This window comes from Pelophylax lessonae (assembly GCF_965119305.1).
Source record: "Pelophylax lessonae genome assembly, contig: HAP1_SCAFFOLD_370, whole genome shotgun sequence".
NCBI classification, from domain to species: Eukaryota; Metazoa; Chordata; class Amphibia; order Anura; family Ranidae; genus Pelophylax; species Pelophylax lessonae.
The window spans coordinates 10,826-27,955 of record NW_028119974.1 but is presented as its reverse complement, the minus strand read 5'-3'; the positions used below and the strand labels follow the sequence as shown (position 1 = coordinate 27,955).

Sequence of the window (17,130 nt, the reverse complement as noted above, 5' to 3'; positions counted from 1 at the left end):
ATTGAGGGGGGATATGATATCAATGTACAAATACTGTACTGGTGACCCGAGCATAAGGAACAAACTATTCAGAGAAAGGAGGTACAATAAGACACGTGGCCACTCACTAAAACTAGAGGAAAGGCGGTTTAACCTTAAAGTGCGTAAGGGGTTCTTCACTGTAAGAGCAGTAAGGATGTGGAATTCTCTTCCACAAGCAGTCGTATCAGCAGGGAGCATCGATAGTTTCAAAACACTATTAGATGGACACCTTAAAGACCACAACATACAGGGGTATACAATGTACGATTAAAAGCAAACACACACACGCATTCATAGGTTGAACTGGATGCATAGGTTGAACTGGATGGACTGATGTCTTTTTTCAACCGTACTAACTATGTAACTATGTAAGGAGACCACAACCGAACGGAGAGACTCCATTCGAAACTTCCGAACACGCACAAAGCGGTTCAGAACTGTCAGGTCCAGACAGGACGCACTTTGCCCTCCTTCCTGGGCACAGTGAACAGATTCGAAGAAAGCCTCCGAAACCTGTCCTGATGAGACACCGGGACAAACACCCCCTGAGAAAGCAGGTCCAGCACCGCTTGATGCAAATCCCGCAGGCGCCCTGGAAGCAGATGAAGAATGGAGGGAAAGAATCTGTCCGCCGGCCGGGAAAGGAATTCGATCTTGTAACCCGATCGAATGATTTCCTGAACCCACCTGTCCGATAGCCGGAGCAGCCAAGGTTGGAGGAAACCGCGCAAACGTCCCCCCACCCCTGAAATGGGTGAGGGCGCCCCTTCAGGTAGAGGCGGATTGCCCCGCCAAGCCGGCATTGCCGGACTTTTGCTTACCCGCCCAGGGCTTCTTCTGGGTGCCCTGGGCCTGGAAGGGCTTACCCTTGGGATGGGTCCGAAAGGCACGAAAAGACCCCCGATTGGAACTAGACGCAGAACCCCGCCTGCCTCGAAAAGACTTGGTCTTCGGTTCTGGGGCAGCATAGTGCTCATGCCCCCCGTGACGCCTGTTACCAGGGTGTCCAATGCCTCGCCAAAAAGGCGAGAGCCAGCATAGGGAGAATCAGCAACAGTGTCCCTTGAGGACTGGTCGGCCGACCAGCTCTTCAGCCATATCAGTCGCCGTTGAAGCACCGCGACACTAGAGAGGCAAGCCATTAAGGGGGCCTCGTTCAAGGCTGCATCACACAAGTACATGACTCTGATCCACCAACTTCAGCCGGGCAGGTGTAACACCAGCAGACACAAGATTGCGCCTAAGCATCTTAGTCCAATCAGCAGCCGCCTGAGCCACCAGGACGGACGTGAAAACGGGTTTGAGCAACAAACCCTCCACCGTATAGGAATGGCGAGATAGGGACTCCAACCGCCGGTCTGTGGGACCCCGGAAAACTGGGGCATCCTCAGTAGGAACCAAGGTAGCCTTGTTCAGCACGGCCACAGTGTGATCTATCTGTGGAGGCACACACCATCGTGATTCCGTAGCCGGATCAAAAGGATAAAGCAACCTAAACCGACTAGGTACCAGGAACGGACGTTTTAACATGCGCCACTGTTCATTAACAGTGTCATGGAATTCTTCTGGGCAGGGAAAAACCTACACAGACTTGCGGGTCCTGTGCGTCCCAAACAGGGACACAACGCCCGGAGGACAGGGCTCATCCTCCAAATGTAACCCATCAACCCATCTATGGTCGCCCGTTCTTCAGGTGACCCCGGGGAGGGGGCATCAACCCCTTCCATCTCAGCCTCCCCCTCAGACCCCAGGGGGTCCAAAGATGAGCGGGACCCTGAAAAGGGCACGCTCGCAGCAGCAGCCATATCCCCATCTGAATGAGAAGAGAGAGACAACCTGGGACTCTTTCTCGCAGCCCGTTCAGACATCAGCAGTTCCATATTCGCCACAGCAGCCAGATCGGGGCGCAGCGGGGCCACAGGGGAACTGGGGCCCCCCACTAAAGCTGGACGAAACTGCTTTCCTGAGAATCCATGGCTCAAGTTATCAGACAAACTACAGTGCAAAAAACAGTGTACTGTCCCCTTTAAGAACGCTACTGCAACAGTGATGAAAGACCCCCAAAGGAGAAGAGAAAACTGAGCCAGAAGCGATATACAGAGGGAAATATGAGAGTGATAACCTGCAGAGCCCGCAGAGCGTTGCTATCAGTGTCCTTGCTGCTGATGGAAATGCTGCTGGAGAGGGCTGGACTATAAGCCAGACCCCGGGAAAATGGCTGCCCCATAGGGATGCATTGGAGGCCACGCCAAAATGGCTGACGACATGCGGCCGGACCGATCGTTCCACCGCCCACAAAATGGCGGCGGATGGCACCAAAACGACATGCAGGAGCGCCCCAGAGGAGCTACACCCCACACAGAAAAGTACTTACCTGTACCAGATGGCGTGGGGGAGCCTCTATGCACGGAAAACCTCTGTCCTCATCTGACAGGGAGTGCCGCGAGCCAGGGACATGACGCTGCAGCACCTGCAGACGAGTCCTGTGAGGTAGCCACCTCACGGCTGCATCCCTGTAGCGAACAGGGATGGGTCGTTCGTAATGCCAGAGCGAACCATAGCTGAACGCTCGATGGCTGGCTGGGGGTCCATCTGACCCTCTGTGACCTGGAAAACCAGGGCGGTCAGTCCGAATCCCAGCACCGCATGATCCATCTTCATCCGAAGAGAAGACTAACACTAGAGCTGACAAAATAACCAGCTAGTAAAGCAAGAGAAAAAACTGACATTTTCAAAGAAAATCAAATAAAAGATTAGGAAGGCTGAGACTGAAGCCCCAGCACAAGGGAAGCCTGACTATTCCTGACGCTAGGCAGATTAAAAGTTGGGAGTGGTGATGCAGGGGGGGGTATTGACCAGATGGGACAGCCCCCATGGGTGTGTATATGCTAATGCCTTTTGTCTTTGGACTAAGTCTATATGCCTAGCTATTCCTGCGGATGGGAAGTCAATACCCAACAGTGATGACTTGGAGGTGGCGGCGACTGTCGGAGGACGTAAGAGAAAACAGAATTACACTACGGATTCCTCTTGATTCTATCTCCCTACACTAATATGAGGTTCTGTAAACCTGCCTGGAGTCACAAAAGAAAGGAAAAAAATGTTTTTTGCCACTGGAGGATTATTTTTTAAACACAGGTGTTTAACCCATCACTAGTCGGTGAGTAAGGGCACATAAGGGGGGGAGCACAACGGCACTTGTTGGAACATACTGGCACTGGCATAATAAGATAACCAGCATTTTAACCACTTCTGGCCCGGAAAGGATTTTCCCCTTAATGACCAGGCCATTCTTCTTTGTATGGCCAATTCTTTGGCCAATTTGCATTTTGCTAAATATTTTTGGTAACCAAAATCCAGCCACATAATATAAAATATACCTGAATGGTATATGAGATGGTCAGAAACTGCAGACATGGTGCACATGAACAAACACATGTAAACGTAACTTAGAAAAAAAAAAGGTAAATCGAAATAAACTAATCAATTATTCCTTATAAAGCACTGCAAACCTGCATGCAGAAAGGTACAGTAAATGCAGAAATTGTGATGTAAATGAGCCTTTAATGAGTGACCCGGTATATATACATAGCACTGATCCCTGTATGTGTATTAGTCCAGTCCTCCTCATCCAATCACCATTAAAGCGGTCTATAATAAGGCTTACCTGTAGGTACAAATAATATCTCCTAAACCGGCATGGTTTAGGAGATATTTACAATGCATGCAGCCGCTCGCGTGAGCGGCGCATGCGCTCTGAAGGTCCGGGGGGACCTTCAATTTAGTTTGCCGGGAGCTTGCCGGGAGCTTGCCGGAAAATCACTCCCACGCACATGGGCGGGAGTGACGTCATCCCGGCTCCGGCCAATCGTCACGCCGGAGCCGTCTCTTCTGGCCAATCACCGCGCCGGAGCCGCCGAACCCGGAAGAGACGGCGAGGGATCATGGCAGCGCCCGCAGCGATGTCCGGGGGTCCGTGTCGGGGCTTCGTTCTAAGGTAAGTTACACATAATGGGCTAGTATGCGATGCATACTAGCTCATTATGCCTTTGTCTTGCAGGTTTTTTTTTTTTTTTTTTTTTGAGGGTGTACAACCGCTTTAAAATATCCATAGGCAAAAAGAATAAATCAATCTGTTTATATCAATTGTACATCATTTCACCAATCTATGTATTGTACCAAAAATGGCATTGAGGTGTCATCATTTAAAAAAAAAAAATACAATTTACTTTAAAGTTAAAGTAATGTAAAATGACTTTAAATATAGATACAATGTGCAGACCCTCATAGAGCTGTTATACAAATATAAAGATTTGAATTTTCAGCCATGTGTCATTTTCAAATGTAATCCCCAGCTCAAAATAACTGACATTGTTTAAAAACAAAACAAAAAAAAAAAACAATGTTATGCTTATTTTGAATTGAGTCTGTTGACAGACTTGTTTACACACTCAAGGTACCTGCATGGTCATGTGACTTTAAGCCCCTCCCACTGCACATCCCCGTCCACTGCATGGTCATGTGACTAAGCCCCGCCCACTGGCACTGTGAGTCTATATAAGGAGCTGTGCGTCAGTTGGTGGTCATTCACTCTGTGTCTTGTGATCAGAGAGGAAGCGATCGCTGTGTGTCGTGTTTTCTATTATCTGATATCGCTCAGAATTGGAGAATGACATTTTATCGCAGAATAGAGAAGGAAGAAAAGGTTTCTCTGAACATCACCAAAGAGAAACCTGCAGATAGAATTGATTCCTTGTTAGAGGATCACCAGCCCGCTGAAATGCCAAACGCTACGACCCCCCCAAAAAAGGGGAAGTGGCGGGCGTTTAAGCGCGGAGCAAGGAGAGTTTTTAAATGTGTTTTCCCGTGTTTTGGGAAAAAAGAGAAGAAGGAAATTACAACAGGCGAGGATGGTGAGTGAAATCTAATAACTCCGACATTCCCTGACTGAGCCCCACCATTACCATTACAATATCTGTACACAAAATAAACCAGAAATTGACATAATTTATATATAATGTCACCAAACATGTCATTTATGTGTCCCAATGGAGAACACACACAATATAGAAACATATTACTATTTTAGGCAACATTCACAAAGCTATGGGAGTCTCATTTTCAAATCTCACTGGACTCAACTGAAAATAACTGACATTTTTCTAAAATTACCATCCCCCATCCTGCTGTGTTATCTTTATAATCGGAGACTCTGCAATGTACTGGGGTCACTCCTGTACACAGAACCCCCTCCCCCCACACATGTCAGTAAGCATGAGGCATACATTTAACCCCTTGATCACCAACGGTATTAACCCCTTCCCAGCCAGTGTCATTATAACAGTAACAGTGCATATTTTTAGCATTGATTACTGTAGTAATGTCACTGGTACCCCCAAAAGTGTCATAAATGTGAGTTAGGGGTCCAATCTGTCACAGTTCCGCAAAAAAAAAAAAAAAATCGCAGATCCCCGCCATTACTAGTAAAAAAAAAAAAAAAAAACAATAAAAATGACAAATCTTTCCTGTAGTTAGTAAACGCGATAACATTTGCACAAACCAATCAAAATACGCTTATTGCAATATTTTTTACAAGAAATATGTAGCAGAAAACAAATTGCCCTAAAATGTTAAAAAATTTTGATTTTGAAATTCTTTTTTGGGGAATGTTATATATCAGAAGGTGAAAAATATTGTTTTTTCTTTCAAAATTGTCGCTCTTTTTTTCAAAAATTAAAAATCACACAGGTGATCAAATACCACCAAAAGAAAGCTCGATTTGTGGGAAAAAAAGGACGTAAATTTAATTTGGGTACAGCGTCACACGACCGCGCAATTGTCCGTTAAAGTAACGCAGTGCCGAATCGCAAAATATAGCCTGGTCAGGAATGGGGTAAAATCTTCCGGTCTTAATGTGGATAAAAATACGCTCATTGAGAATTTTTTTGTCAAAGACATGTAGCTAAATATATTTTGGCCTAAATATATGACATAAATGGAGTATATTGGATATTTTTTAAAAGACAAAGTTGAAAATGTAATTTTTTCTAATTTATTCGCTTTTTTTTAATTAATATCGCAAAAAATAAAAAGTGCAGAGGTGATCAAATACCACCAAAAGAAACCTCTGTTTGTGGGGGAAAAAAGGACGTAAATTTTGTTTGGGTACAGTATTGCATGACCGCGCAATTGTCAGTTAAAGTCACGCAGTGCCAAGTTGAAAAAAGGGGTCTGGTCTTTGAGCAGCTAAATCCTCCAGTCTGAAAGTGGTTAATGAGTGACCTGGTATATACAGTCAGGTCCATAAATATTGGGACATCAACACAATTCTAATCTTTTTGGCTCTATACACCACCACAATGGATTTGAAATGAAACAAACAAGACGTACCTTAACTGCAGACGTTCAGCTTTAATTTGAGGGTATTTACATCCAAATCAGGTGATATAAATGTGCCTCCCACTTTTTAAGGGACCAAAAGTAATGGGACAATTGGCTGCTCAGCTGTTCCATGGCCAGGTGTGTGTTATTCCCTCATTATCCCATTTACAAGGAGCAGATAAAAGGTCCAGAGTTAATTTCAAGTGTGCTATTTGCATTTGGAATCTGTTGCTGTCAACTCTCAATATGAGATCCAAAGAGCTGTCACTATCAGTGAAGCAAGCCATCATTAGGCTGAAAAAAACAAAACAAACCCATCAGAGAGATATCAAAAACATAAGGTGTGGCCAAATTAACTATTTGGAACATCCTTAAAAAGAAAGAACTCACCGGTGAGCTCAGCAACACCAAAAGACCCGGAAGACCACGGAAAAAAACTGTGGTTTATGACCGAAGAATTCTTTCCCTGGTGAAGAAAACATCCTTCACAACAGTTGGCCAGATCAAGAACACTCTCCAGGAGGTAGGTGTATGTGTGTCAAAGTCAACAATCAAGAGAAGACTTCACCAGAGTGAATACAGAGGGTTCACCACAAGATGTAAACCATTGGTGAGCCTCAAAAACATGAAGGCCAGATTAGAGTTTGCCAAACAACATCTAAAAAAGCCTTCACAGTTCTGGAACAACATCCTATGGACAGATGAGACCAAGATCAACTTGTACCAGAGTGATGGGAAGAGAAGAGTATGGAGAAGGAAAGGAACTGCTCATGATCCAAAGCATACCACCTCATCAGTGAAGCATGGTGGTGGTAGTGGCATGGCATGGGCATGTATGGCTGCCAATGGAACTGGTTACTCTTGTATTTATTGATGATGTGACTGCTGACAAAAGCAGCAGGATGAATTCTGAAGTGTTTCAGGCAATATTATCTGCTCATATTCAGCCAAATGCTTCAGAACTCATTGGACGGCGCTTCACAGTGCAGATGGACAATGACCCGAAGCATACTGCGAAAGCAACCAAAGAGTTTTTTAAGGGAAAGAAGTGGAATTTTATGCAATGGCCAAGTCAATCACCTGACCTGAATCTGATTTGTGCATGAATTTCACTTGCTGAAGACAAAACTGAAGGGAAAATGCCCCAAGAACAAGCAGGAACTGAAGGCAGTTGCAGTAGAGGCCTGGCAGAGCATCACCAGGGATGAAACCCAGTGTCTGGTGATGTCTATGCGTTCCAGACTTCAGGCTGTAATTGGCTGCAAAGGATTTGCAACCAAGTATTAAAAAGTGAAAGTTTGATTTATGATTGTTAATCTGTTCCATTACTTTTGGTCCCTTAAAAAGTGTGAGGCACATATACAAACTGTTGTAATTCTTACACCGTTCACCTGATTTGGATGTGAATACCCTCAAATTAAAGCTGGAATCTCCAGTTAAAGCACATCTTGTTTGTTTCGTTTCAAATCCATTGTGGTGGTGTAGAGAGCCAAAAAGATTAGAATTGTGTCGACGTCCCAATATTTATGGACCTGACTGTATACATAGCAGTGATCCCTGTATGTGTATTAGTCCAGTCCTTCTCATCCAATCACCATTATAATTACCATTAAAAATATCCATAGGCAAAAAGAATAAATAAATCTGTTTATATCAATTGTACATCATTTCACCAATCTATGTATTGTACCAAAAATGGCATTGAGGTGTCATCATTTAAAAAAAAAAAAAAAAATTACTTTAAAGTTAAAGTAATGTAAAATTACTTTAAATATAGATACAATGTGCAGACCCTCATAGAGCTGTTATACAAATATAAAGATTTGAATTTTCAGCCATGTGTCATTTTCAGATTTAATCCCCAGCTCAAAATAACTGACATTGTTTAAAAAAAACAAAAAAAAACAACAACAACAATGTTATGCCTATTTTGAATTGCGTCTGTTAACCGACTTGTTTACACACTCAAGGTACCTGCATGGTAATGTGAATTTAAGCCCCGCCCACTGCACAGGCCCGCCCACTGCATGATCATGTGACTAAGCCCCTCCCACTGACACTGTGGGTCTATATAAGGAGCTGCACAGCAGCTGGTGGTCATTCACTCTGTGTCTTGTGATCAGAGAGGAAGCGATCGCTGTGTGTCGTGTTTTCTATTATCTGATATCGCTCAGAATTGAAGAATGACATTTTATCGCAGAATAGAGAAGGAAGAAAAGGTTTCTCTGAACATCACCAAAGAGAAACCTGCAGATATAATTGATTCCTTGTTAGAGGATCACCAGCCCGCTGAAATGCCAAACGCTACGACCCCCCCAAAAAAGGGGAAGTGGCGGGCGTTTAAGCGCGGAGCAAGGAGAATTTTTAAATGTGTTTTCCCATGTTTTGGGAAAAAAGAGAAGGAGGAAATTACAACAGGCGAGGATGGTGAGTGAAATGTAATAATAACTCCGACATCCACTGACTGAGCCCCACCATTACCATTACAATATCTGTACACAAAATAACCCAGAAATTGACATCATTTATATATAATGTCACCAAACATGTCATTTATGTGTCCCAATGGAGAACACACACATTATAGAAACATATTACTATTTTAGGCAACATTCACAAAGCTATGGGAGTCTCATTTTCAAATCTCACTGGACTCAACTGAAAATAACTGACATTTTTCTAAAATTACCATCCCCCATTCTGCTGTGTTATCTTTCAAATATGAGACTCTGCAATGTACTGGGGTCACTCCTGTATACATAACATGGACATTGCTATACATACATATAATAGGATCATTCCTATATACCAGGATCCCTGCTATATACACATACCGGGATCCCTCTTATATATACATATTGGAATCACTGTTATATACACATACCAAGATGGAAGGGGAGCATTTTAGTTTGAGCTGATGGAGGAATAAGTCTGGAGTTAAAGCCTAAACGTTAGGTTCACTAATAGGGCTAGTGTAAGAGTTCGGCATTTAGGTCCTGCATTTGATTGGCTTATTGGTCAAATCAAATGTTAAAATACTATATCCTTAGTTTAAAATCCAAACCCTGAGAACTGGTTCCTAAATCCAAAAAATAGCATGTTATCCATGCATATAGAGAATTCCAAACCAGAAACATGTTTATACAGTAACACACATTAACTAGACAATTTACATTATGCAGATCTCATTTGTTAACAGTGGTTTAAAATGTTAATTTTCTGCTTCTTCCTAGGAGAAAATGATGCCTGCTTCACCAGCATCAAGAAGCCATTGGATCCAGCTATCAGTGGCAAGAAGCCAACTTCGCAGGCATTGGATCCAGCTATCAGTGGCAAGAAGCCAACTTCGCAGACATTGGATCCAGCTATCAGTGGCAAGAAGCCAACTTCGCAGACATTGGATCCAGCTATCAGTGGCAAGAAGCCATGTTCGCAGACATTGGATCCAGCTATCAGTGGCAAGAAGCCAACTTCGCAGGCATTGGATCCAGCTATCAGTGGCAAGAAGCCAACTTCGCAGACATTGGATCCAGCCATCAGTGGCAAGAAGCCAACTTCGCAGACATTGGATCCAGCTATTAGCGGCAAGAAGCCATGTTCGCAGACATTGGATCCAGCTATCAGTGGCAAGAAGCCAGCTTCACAGACATTGGATCCAGCTATCAGTGGCAAGAAGCCAACTTCGCAGACATTGGATCCAGCTATCAGTGGCAAGAAGCCAACTTTGCAGACATTGGATCCAGTTATCAGTGGCAAGAAGCCAACTTCGCAGACATTGGATCCAGCTATCAGTGGCAAGAAGCCAACTTCGCAGACATTGGATCCAGCTATCAGTGGCAAGAAGCCAACTTCGCAGACATTGGACCCAGCTATCAGTGGCAAGAAGCCAACCCCAGAGGCCCTACCAGCCCCATCCTCCAGCACAGGGTCAGGCCCCTTATCCTTGGCCAGCTTTACATTCCATTGTCAACTGGGACAGGGAGGTTTTGGAAAGGTAAGTAATTAGTCTGATTTTCCTATAGTTTGGTCACGCAGTAGTCCACCATGTGGATTTGCTTGCTGCCAAAATGTACCCATTTCTGTATGTAACTTTTCTATATGTCCATTAATTGACCAAGAGCAATCACCATCCTGCACTATTATTGCACCATACTAATTATGTTCCTCTTTCCTCTACAGGTTGTATTAGCGTCTCATGTTGCCTATGACCATCCGCTTGCTGTCAAGTTTGTGAAAAAGAGTTATCTGCCTGGAGAAATGGAACGTGCGGTCCTGGTAGAGCGTCAGGTGCTAGAAGAGACCAGACACAATGTATTTTTCACCCATCTGTTTGGTGCTTTTCAGACAAATGTAAGTTATCTTCCCCATTCTCACTAAATGTGGAGAATGTTATATGGGGCTTGACCACACTGCATGGTCTGCCTCTATAAATTACCCCCCTGGATGTCTATCATGTAATCCTTATCTTTATTTCTTATTTTCACACAGAACTATTTTGTCTTTGTAATGGAGTATCTGAGCGGAGGAGACCTACACTATCTCATAGAATCTTCAGCCCCAATTTCTACAGATGCCATCCAAATCCTTGCAGCAGAAATGATATGTGGACTGCAATACCTCCACAGCAAGGGCATCATACACAGGTAAGGACTGGAATAATACGATTAACCATGGAGCAAAATGAAGGGTGACATCACCGAAATTGCTATTTCTAGTTATGGGTAAAGTGATCAAATCAATTCCTGGCTTCTGATTTATAGATAACATAATGAAACCATTTTCTATACCTGTCCCTTATAAAATCTACAGAAGTCTTAGTGCTCCTATCCTGCTTTTAATGTAAGATAAATGGGAAACCAACTGGGTAAGTCAGACTTCCCCATAACCATTGTGGGATAGAAGAAGCTGTGATCCACCCAAAATTCTATTTTTTTTTTTTTAGTCCTTTACCCTCAGACAGTGGTCTTCCAAAGTGCAGCCCTTTGTTTGCATTGCTGGCCTTTGAGGCACTGTTTCTTCCACTGATATGAAACACTGTTCCTCCCAATGACACCAACAATGATGCACCATTCCTCATTGAACCATGGGCACTATGTCATTTTTTTACTCCCACCAACCACCAAACCTGAGACATTGCCTATTCCCACCTGGCCCCCCTAAAGTACAGTAAACTAGCCCTTTCTTTGGAAAGTTTGTAGACCCCCTGCCCTAGGATCAAAGTCTTCTAATTTGTGTGTTATGTACTAACTCTTTCTTCTCCTTACAGGGACATTAAGCCAGAAAACATATTCCTGAGCAACACAGGCCATGCAAAGATTGGCGATTTTGGATTGGCAGTGACGGGTGTTTTCGAACCAATGATGATTACAGAAATCGGTGGAGGCACGCGAGCATATTATGCTCCAGAGGTAAGAAACAGTCTACTGACTTCATTTTAGTGTTTATCTAGATACACATCTAGATACAGCTCTTCATTATTGGAGAAGAGTTAACATCTTCTATGCTGGCATAGAACCATCTCTGTCCTATGCCTGGCATGACAGTATACTCATCATTCTTCTCTTTTCTTTCTACAGCGTTGGTTGAACCTGCAGTATGATGCCATGATCGACTATTTCGCTCTGGGGTTCATATTATACGAAATGGCGACTGGTACACACCCATTCTACAAATATTTAAAGGATACAACAATGATGATTATGGGGGTTTCTCTGTTTGATCCTGAGTATCCCCTAGAGATGGATTTTGACCTTGTGGCCCTCATTATAAGGGTAAGTATAAACAGATCTTTATACTGGGAATATAGCACACAGAAGGAAAAAGAAGTAGGATTTTTTTTGCAGTGCCAGCTAACGTTAGCATATCTGACACCCCATGCCTGATGGAAGAACTGTTCTGCCTGCCGAGTGCGACAGTTTGGATAAGATTTACATAAGGGGCAATGGTTGGGTATCGTAAAAATATGGCTCAGCAGCATATTTTTATAGCCTCCCCTCCCCCAACCACAAGTGTAAAACGAGGCTTAACCACTTGCCTACAGTGCACTTTCACCCCCTTCCTGCCCAGGCCAATTTTCAGCTTTCAGCGCTCTCACACTTTGAATGACAATTGCGCGGTCATGCTACACTGTACCCATATGAAATTTTTATCATTTTTTTCACACAAATAGAGCTTTCTTTTGGTGGTATTTAATCACCTCTGGGTTTTTTATTTCTTACAAAAAAAAAAGAAAAAAGGCAGAAAATTTAAAAAAAAAAAAAAGTTTTTCTTATTTTCTGTGAGTAAATTTTGAAAATAAATACATTTTTCTCCTTCACTGATGTGCGCTGATGAGGTGGCACTGATGGGCACTGATAGGCTGCACTTATGGGCACTGATGAGGAGGTACTAATATATCGCACTGATAAGCACTGATAGGCGGCACGGATGAGCACTGATAGGCGGCACTGATGAGCACTGATAGGTGGCACTGATGGGCACTGAGAGGTGGCACCGATGGGCACTGAGAGGTGGCACTGATGTGCACTGAGAGGCGGCACTGATGGGCGGCACTGATGGACACTAACGGGTGGCACTGATGGACACTGACGGATGGCACTGATGAGCACTGATGGGCAGTACCATCAGTGCCCACACTCAGTGCCCATAGTGCTGCCAGTCAGTGCCCATCAGTGCCTAGATGAGCAGGCACTGATGGGCACTGACTGGCAACACTATGGGCACTGATTGTGGGCACTGTGGGCAGTTATGTCACTTTATTTCACTCTTGTGTAATCAGGGCACTGGTGATCAGTGCAGTGATTACATTTCCCTGTGTCCCCTATGAGGAGGAGCCGCTGATCGGCTCTCCTCGCCTCACATACTGACAGTGTGAGCCGAGGAGAGCCGAATAACGGCACTTCTTCATTTACATGTGACCGGCTGTGATTGGATACAGCCGATCACATGGGTAAAGAGTCATGTTATTGACTCTTTACTGAGATCGGGATTGCGCCGTGTCCTTGCAACACAGTGCGGTCACGATCGCCGCTCCGCTTACCCCCGGGGGTGCGGGAGAGAGGCTGTTCTGGTGCGCCGTCATATGACGGCGTCCCAGGATAATAGCTACACCGCTCCGCCCTCATTTGACGGCGGGCGGGTAGTAAGTGGTTAATAAAAAGTTTTACATACTGTACAACACTATTATATCATAACAGTAGACTGACAGGGGGGTTTAATTAGACTACTATTAGAGACACATTTTAAAAAGGAATTGTATTGTCCACGTGTTGCTTGTTCATGTTTAACATTCTGTTTCTCTCTTTATAGCTTCTTCAAAAAACGCCAGAGCGCAGGCGAATGTCCTTAAGAGATATCAGAGAGCATCCATTTTTCAACAAGATAGACTGGGTTGAGCTGGAATTGGGATGGTCACCTCCATTATTTCACTCGCTACCTGTAAGTATATTATTAAGAAAGGAGTTTGGGCATATTTGGGAGGAGTAGTGGATTTGGGGCTCGTTCACACCAGAACGGGGGGGGGGGGGGGTTCCCGCACCGCATTCAAAAAACGCTCTGCACATGAGAACTGCAGGAGGTGTCAATACAATTATAATGACACCCCAAATGTAGGTCACTGGATTGCATGATACAGAGGAAGTATGTGAGCCGGTTGCATTGCGCTTTTTTAAAATAGAGCATGCACTACTTTTGGTGCGGCCCAGTGCGATTTCAGCCCAATCAAGTGAATGGGATTGTATAAGATATAAAAGTACAGCGCTATATAAAAGTATCAATATTAGGTGCTTAATAAACAATAAAGTAACCAGGTGCTTTTTGTGATATAAATAAAATGAATATATATACATCTCACACTGTCCAAAGGTGTATAAAAAAAAGGGGTACTCAGTAAGGTGCATGAGGTATAAAATATTCAAGTCCAAAGGTATAAAATATTCAAGTCCAATCCAGGAAGGTCCCAAGTGTATGTCTATATTGGACATTATATTCTCATAGGACTCCAAATTCGGATTTCCCCTGTTTCCTTTTCTTATCATTTGGACCATTATGAACTAATAAATCTCTGTCTATTTTACATACTTCATCCCGTTCCCTATTGATCTCATCTAGGTCATAACCTTTCTCGTAAAATCTCTGGCTAAGCATATCCGATTGCTGTCTATATTCATCGGCTGTGATGCAGTTCCGCCTGATTCGGATGAACTGCCCTTTGGGTATATTTTTAATCCAGGAGCGATGGTGGCAGCTGTCTACGTTGCTAAATTTACATCTTTCACCTACTTTTGAACCATGCCCATGCACTGTGTCACTTTATATTTATTGAGATGGTAATTGCGCTGATTTTTTCACGTTTGCACAAGTGAATAGGATTAACACGCACTAGCACAGGAATGTGAGCGGGTAAATGAAGTGCGCTTAATGTTTATGATCAATTTCTGTATGAACAAGTGAGAAAAATGTTTCCTATTTTTATTCTTTGCAGGATCCGATGGCCCCAATACATCAGAAACTCGATATGGCCGATATTATGTCCTCGGAACACCCAAGTATATTTTTACCACCTGACAAAAAGCTCTTTAGCCATTTTACATTTGTCAGTGGAAGATTGAGGACAAAAACATCACCTCAACCATCCGAATCACCACCACCAGATCAAAGCAGCACCATGGATGGAGGAATCTCACCGACATCACTGAGCCCCTCACCGGAAAGAAGCTCACCGACATCACTGAGCCCCTCATTGGAAAGAAGCTCACCGACATCACTGAGCCCCTCATCGGAAAGAATCTCACCGACATCACTGAGCCCCTCATCGGAAAGAAGCTCACCGACATCACTGAGCCCCTCATCGGAAAGAATCTCACCGGAATCACTGAGCCCCTCATCGGAAAGAAGCTCACCGACATCACTGAGCCCCTCATCGGAAAGAATCTCAACGACATCACTGAGCCCCTCATCGGAAAGAATCTCACTGACATCACTGAGCCCCTCATCGGAAAGAATCTCACCGACATCACTGAGCCCCTCATCGGAAAGAATCTCACCGACATCACTGAGCCCCTCATCGGAAAGAATCTCACCGACATCACTGAGCCCCTCATCGGAAAGAATCTCACCGGCATCACCGAGCCCCTCATCGGAAAGAAGCTCACCGACATCACTGAGCTCCTCATCGGAAAGAATCTTACCGGAATCACTGAGCCCCTCATCGGAAAGAATCTCACTGGCATCACTTACGCCCTCACCAGCCCCCTTAGAGTATTTTTTTGCCATAGTGTATGAATACCGGTTGCCTATGTTAATATTATTCTTGTTTATTATTATACAGAATATAGAGGTAACAGTTTAGGCAGCACTTTACAATATTATGGGGGATGGTACGATTACAATGCAGTTCTACACAGAAGGAAAAGCAGGGTCCTACATCAATTACGTCACAGGGGGACTCTCACCTACATCATCGCTGGGAAGGATCTGGGTGTTCTGGTAGATCCCATGCTTAATAATAGCATGCAATGCCAAGGTCCGGTTTCCAAAGCAAGCAAAGTCCTTTCTTGTATTAACAGAGGCATGGACTCCAGAGAGATATAACTTTGCACCTGGGGCACAGGAATGTAAAAAGGTTAATGGGGGACAGGAATCTAAAGGGGTAGTGGGGGACAGGAATGTAAAGGGGTAGTGGGGGACAGGAATGTAAAAGGGTACCGAGGAACAGAAATGTAAAGGGGTAGTGGGGGACAGGATTGTAAAGGGGTAGTTGAGGGACAGGAATGTAAAGGGGTAGTGGGGGACAGGAATGTAAAAGGGTACTGAGGAACAGAAATGTAAATGGGTAGTGGGGGACAGGAATTTAAAGGGGTAGTTGAGGGACAGGAATGTAAAGGGGTAGTGGGGAACAGGAATGTAAAGGGGTAGTGGGGGACAAGAATGTAAAGAGGTAGTGGGGGACAGGAAAGTAAAAGGGTACTGAGGAACAGATATATAAAGGGGTAGTTGGGGACAGGAATGTAAAGGGGTAGTGGGGGACAGGAATGTAAAGAGGTAGTGGGGGTCAGGAATGTAAAGGGATAGTGGGGACAGGAATGTAAAGGGGTAGTGGGGGACAGGAATTTAAGGGGTAGTTGGGGACAGGAATGTAAGGGGGTCGTTGGGGACAGGAATGTAAGGGGTAGTTGGGGACAGGAATGTAAAGGGGTAGTGGGGGACAGGAATTTAAGGGGGTAGTGGGGGACAGTAATGTAAAGGGATAGTGGGGGACAGGAATGTAAAGGGGTAGTGGGGGACAGGAATGTAAAGGGGTAGTTGGGGACAGGAATGTAAAGGGGTAGTTGGGGACAGGAATGTAAAGGGGTAGTTGAGGGATAGGAATGTAAAGGGGTAGTGGGGAACAGGAATGTAAAGGGGTAGTGGGGGACAAGAATGTAAAGAGGTAGTGGGGGACAGGAAAGTAAAAGGGTACTGGGGAACAGAAATGTAAAGGGGTAGTTGGGGACAGGAATGTAAAGGGGTAGTGGGGGACAGGAATGTAAAGGGGTAGTGGGGGACAGGAATTTAAGGGGGTAGTGGGGGACAGGAATGTAAAGGGATAGTGGGGGACAGGAATGTAAAGGGGTAGTGGGGGACAGGAATATAAAGGGGTAGTTGGGGAAAGGAAAGTAAAAGGGTACTGGGGAACAGAAATGTAAAGGGGTAGTTGGGGACAGGAATGTAAAGGGGTAGTGGGGGACA

The 17,130-nt window shown here is 44.4% G+C and overlaps 1 protein-coding gene across 1 annotated transcript in view; it reads left to right on the top strand.

Moving 5' to 3' along the window:
• The window catches only part of LOC309543821 (ribosomal protein S6 kinase alpha-5-like), a gene marked incomplete at both ends in the record, with an annotated part of 93,688 nt that extends 79,849 nt beyond the window's left edge, over positions 1–13,839 (top strand). The window contains 5 exons of the mRNA XM_082276254.1: positions 10,582–10,752; positions 10,891–11,045; positions 11,669–11,810; positions 11,979–12,173; positions 13,711–13,839. Coding sequence (XP_082132380.1) covers positions 10,582–10,752; positions 10,891–11,045; positions 11,669–11,810; positions 11,979–12,173; positions 13,711–13,839 — 792 coding nt within the window. The remainder of the gene's footprint in view (positions 1–10,581; positions 10,753–10,890; positions 11,046–11,668; positions 11,811–11,978; positions 12,174–13,710) is intronic.
• Between the last annotated feature and the right edge of the window lie 3,291 nt (positions 13,840–17,130).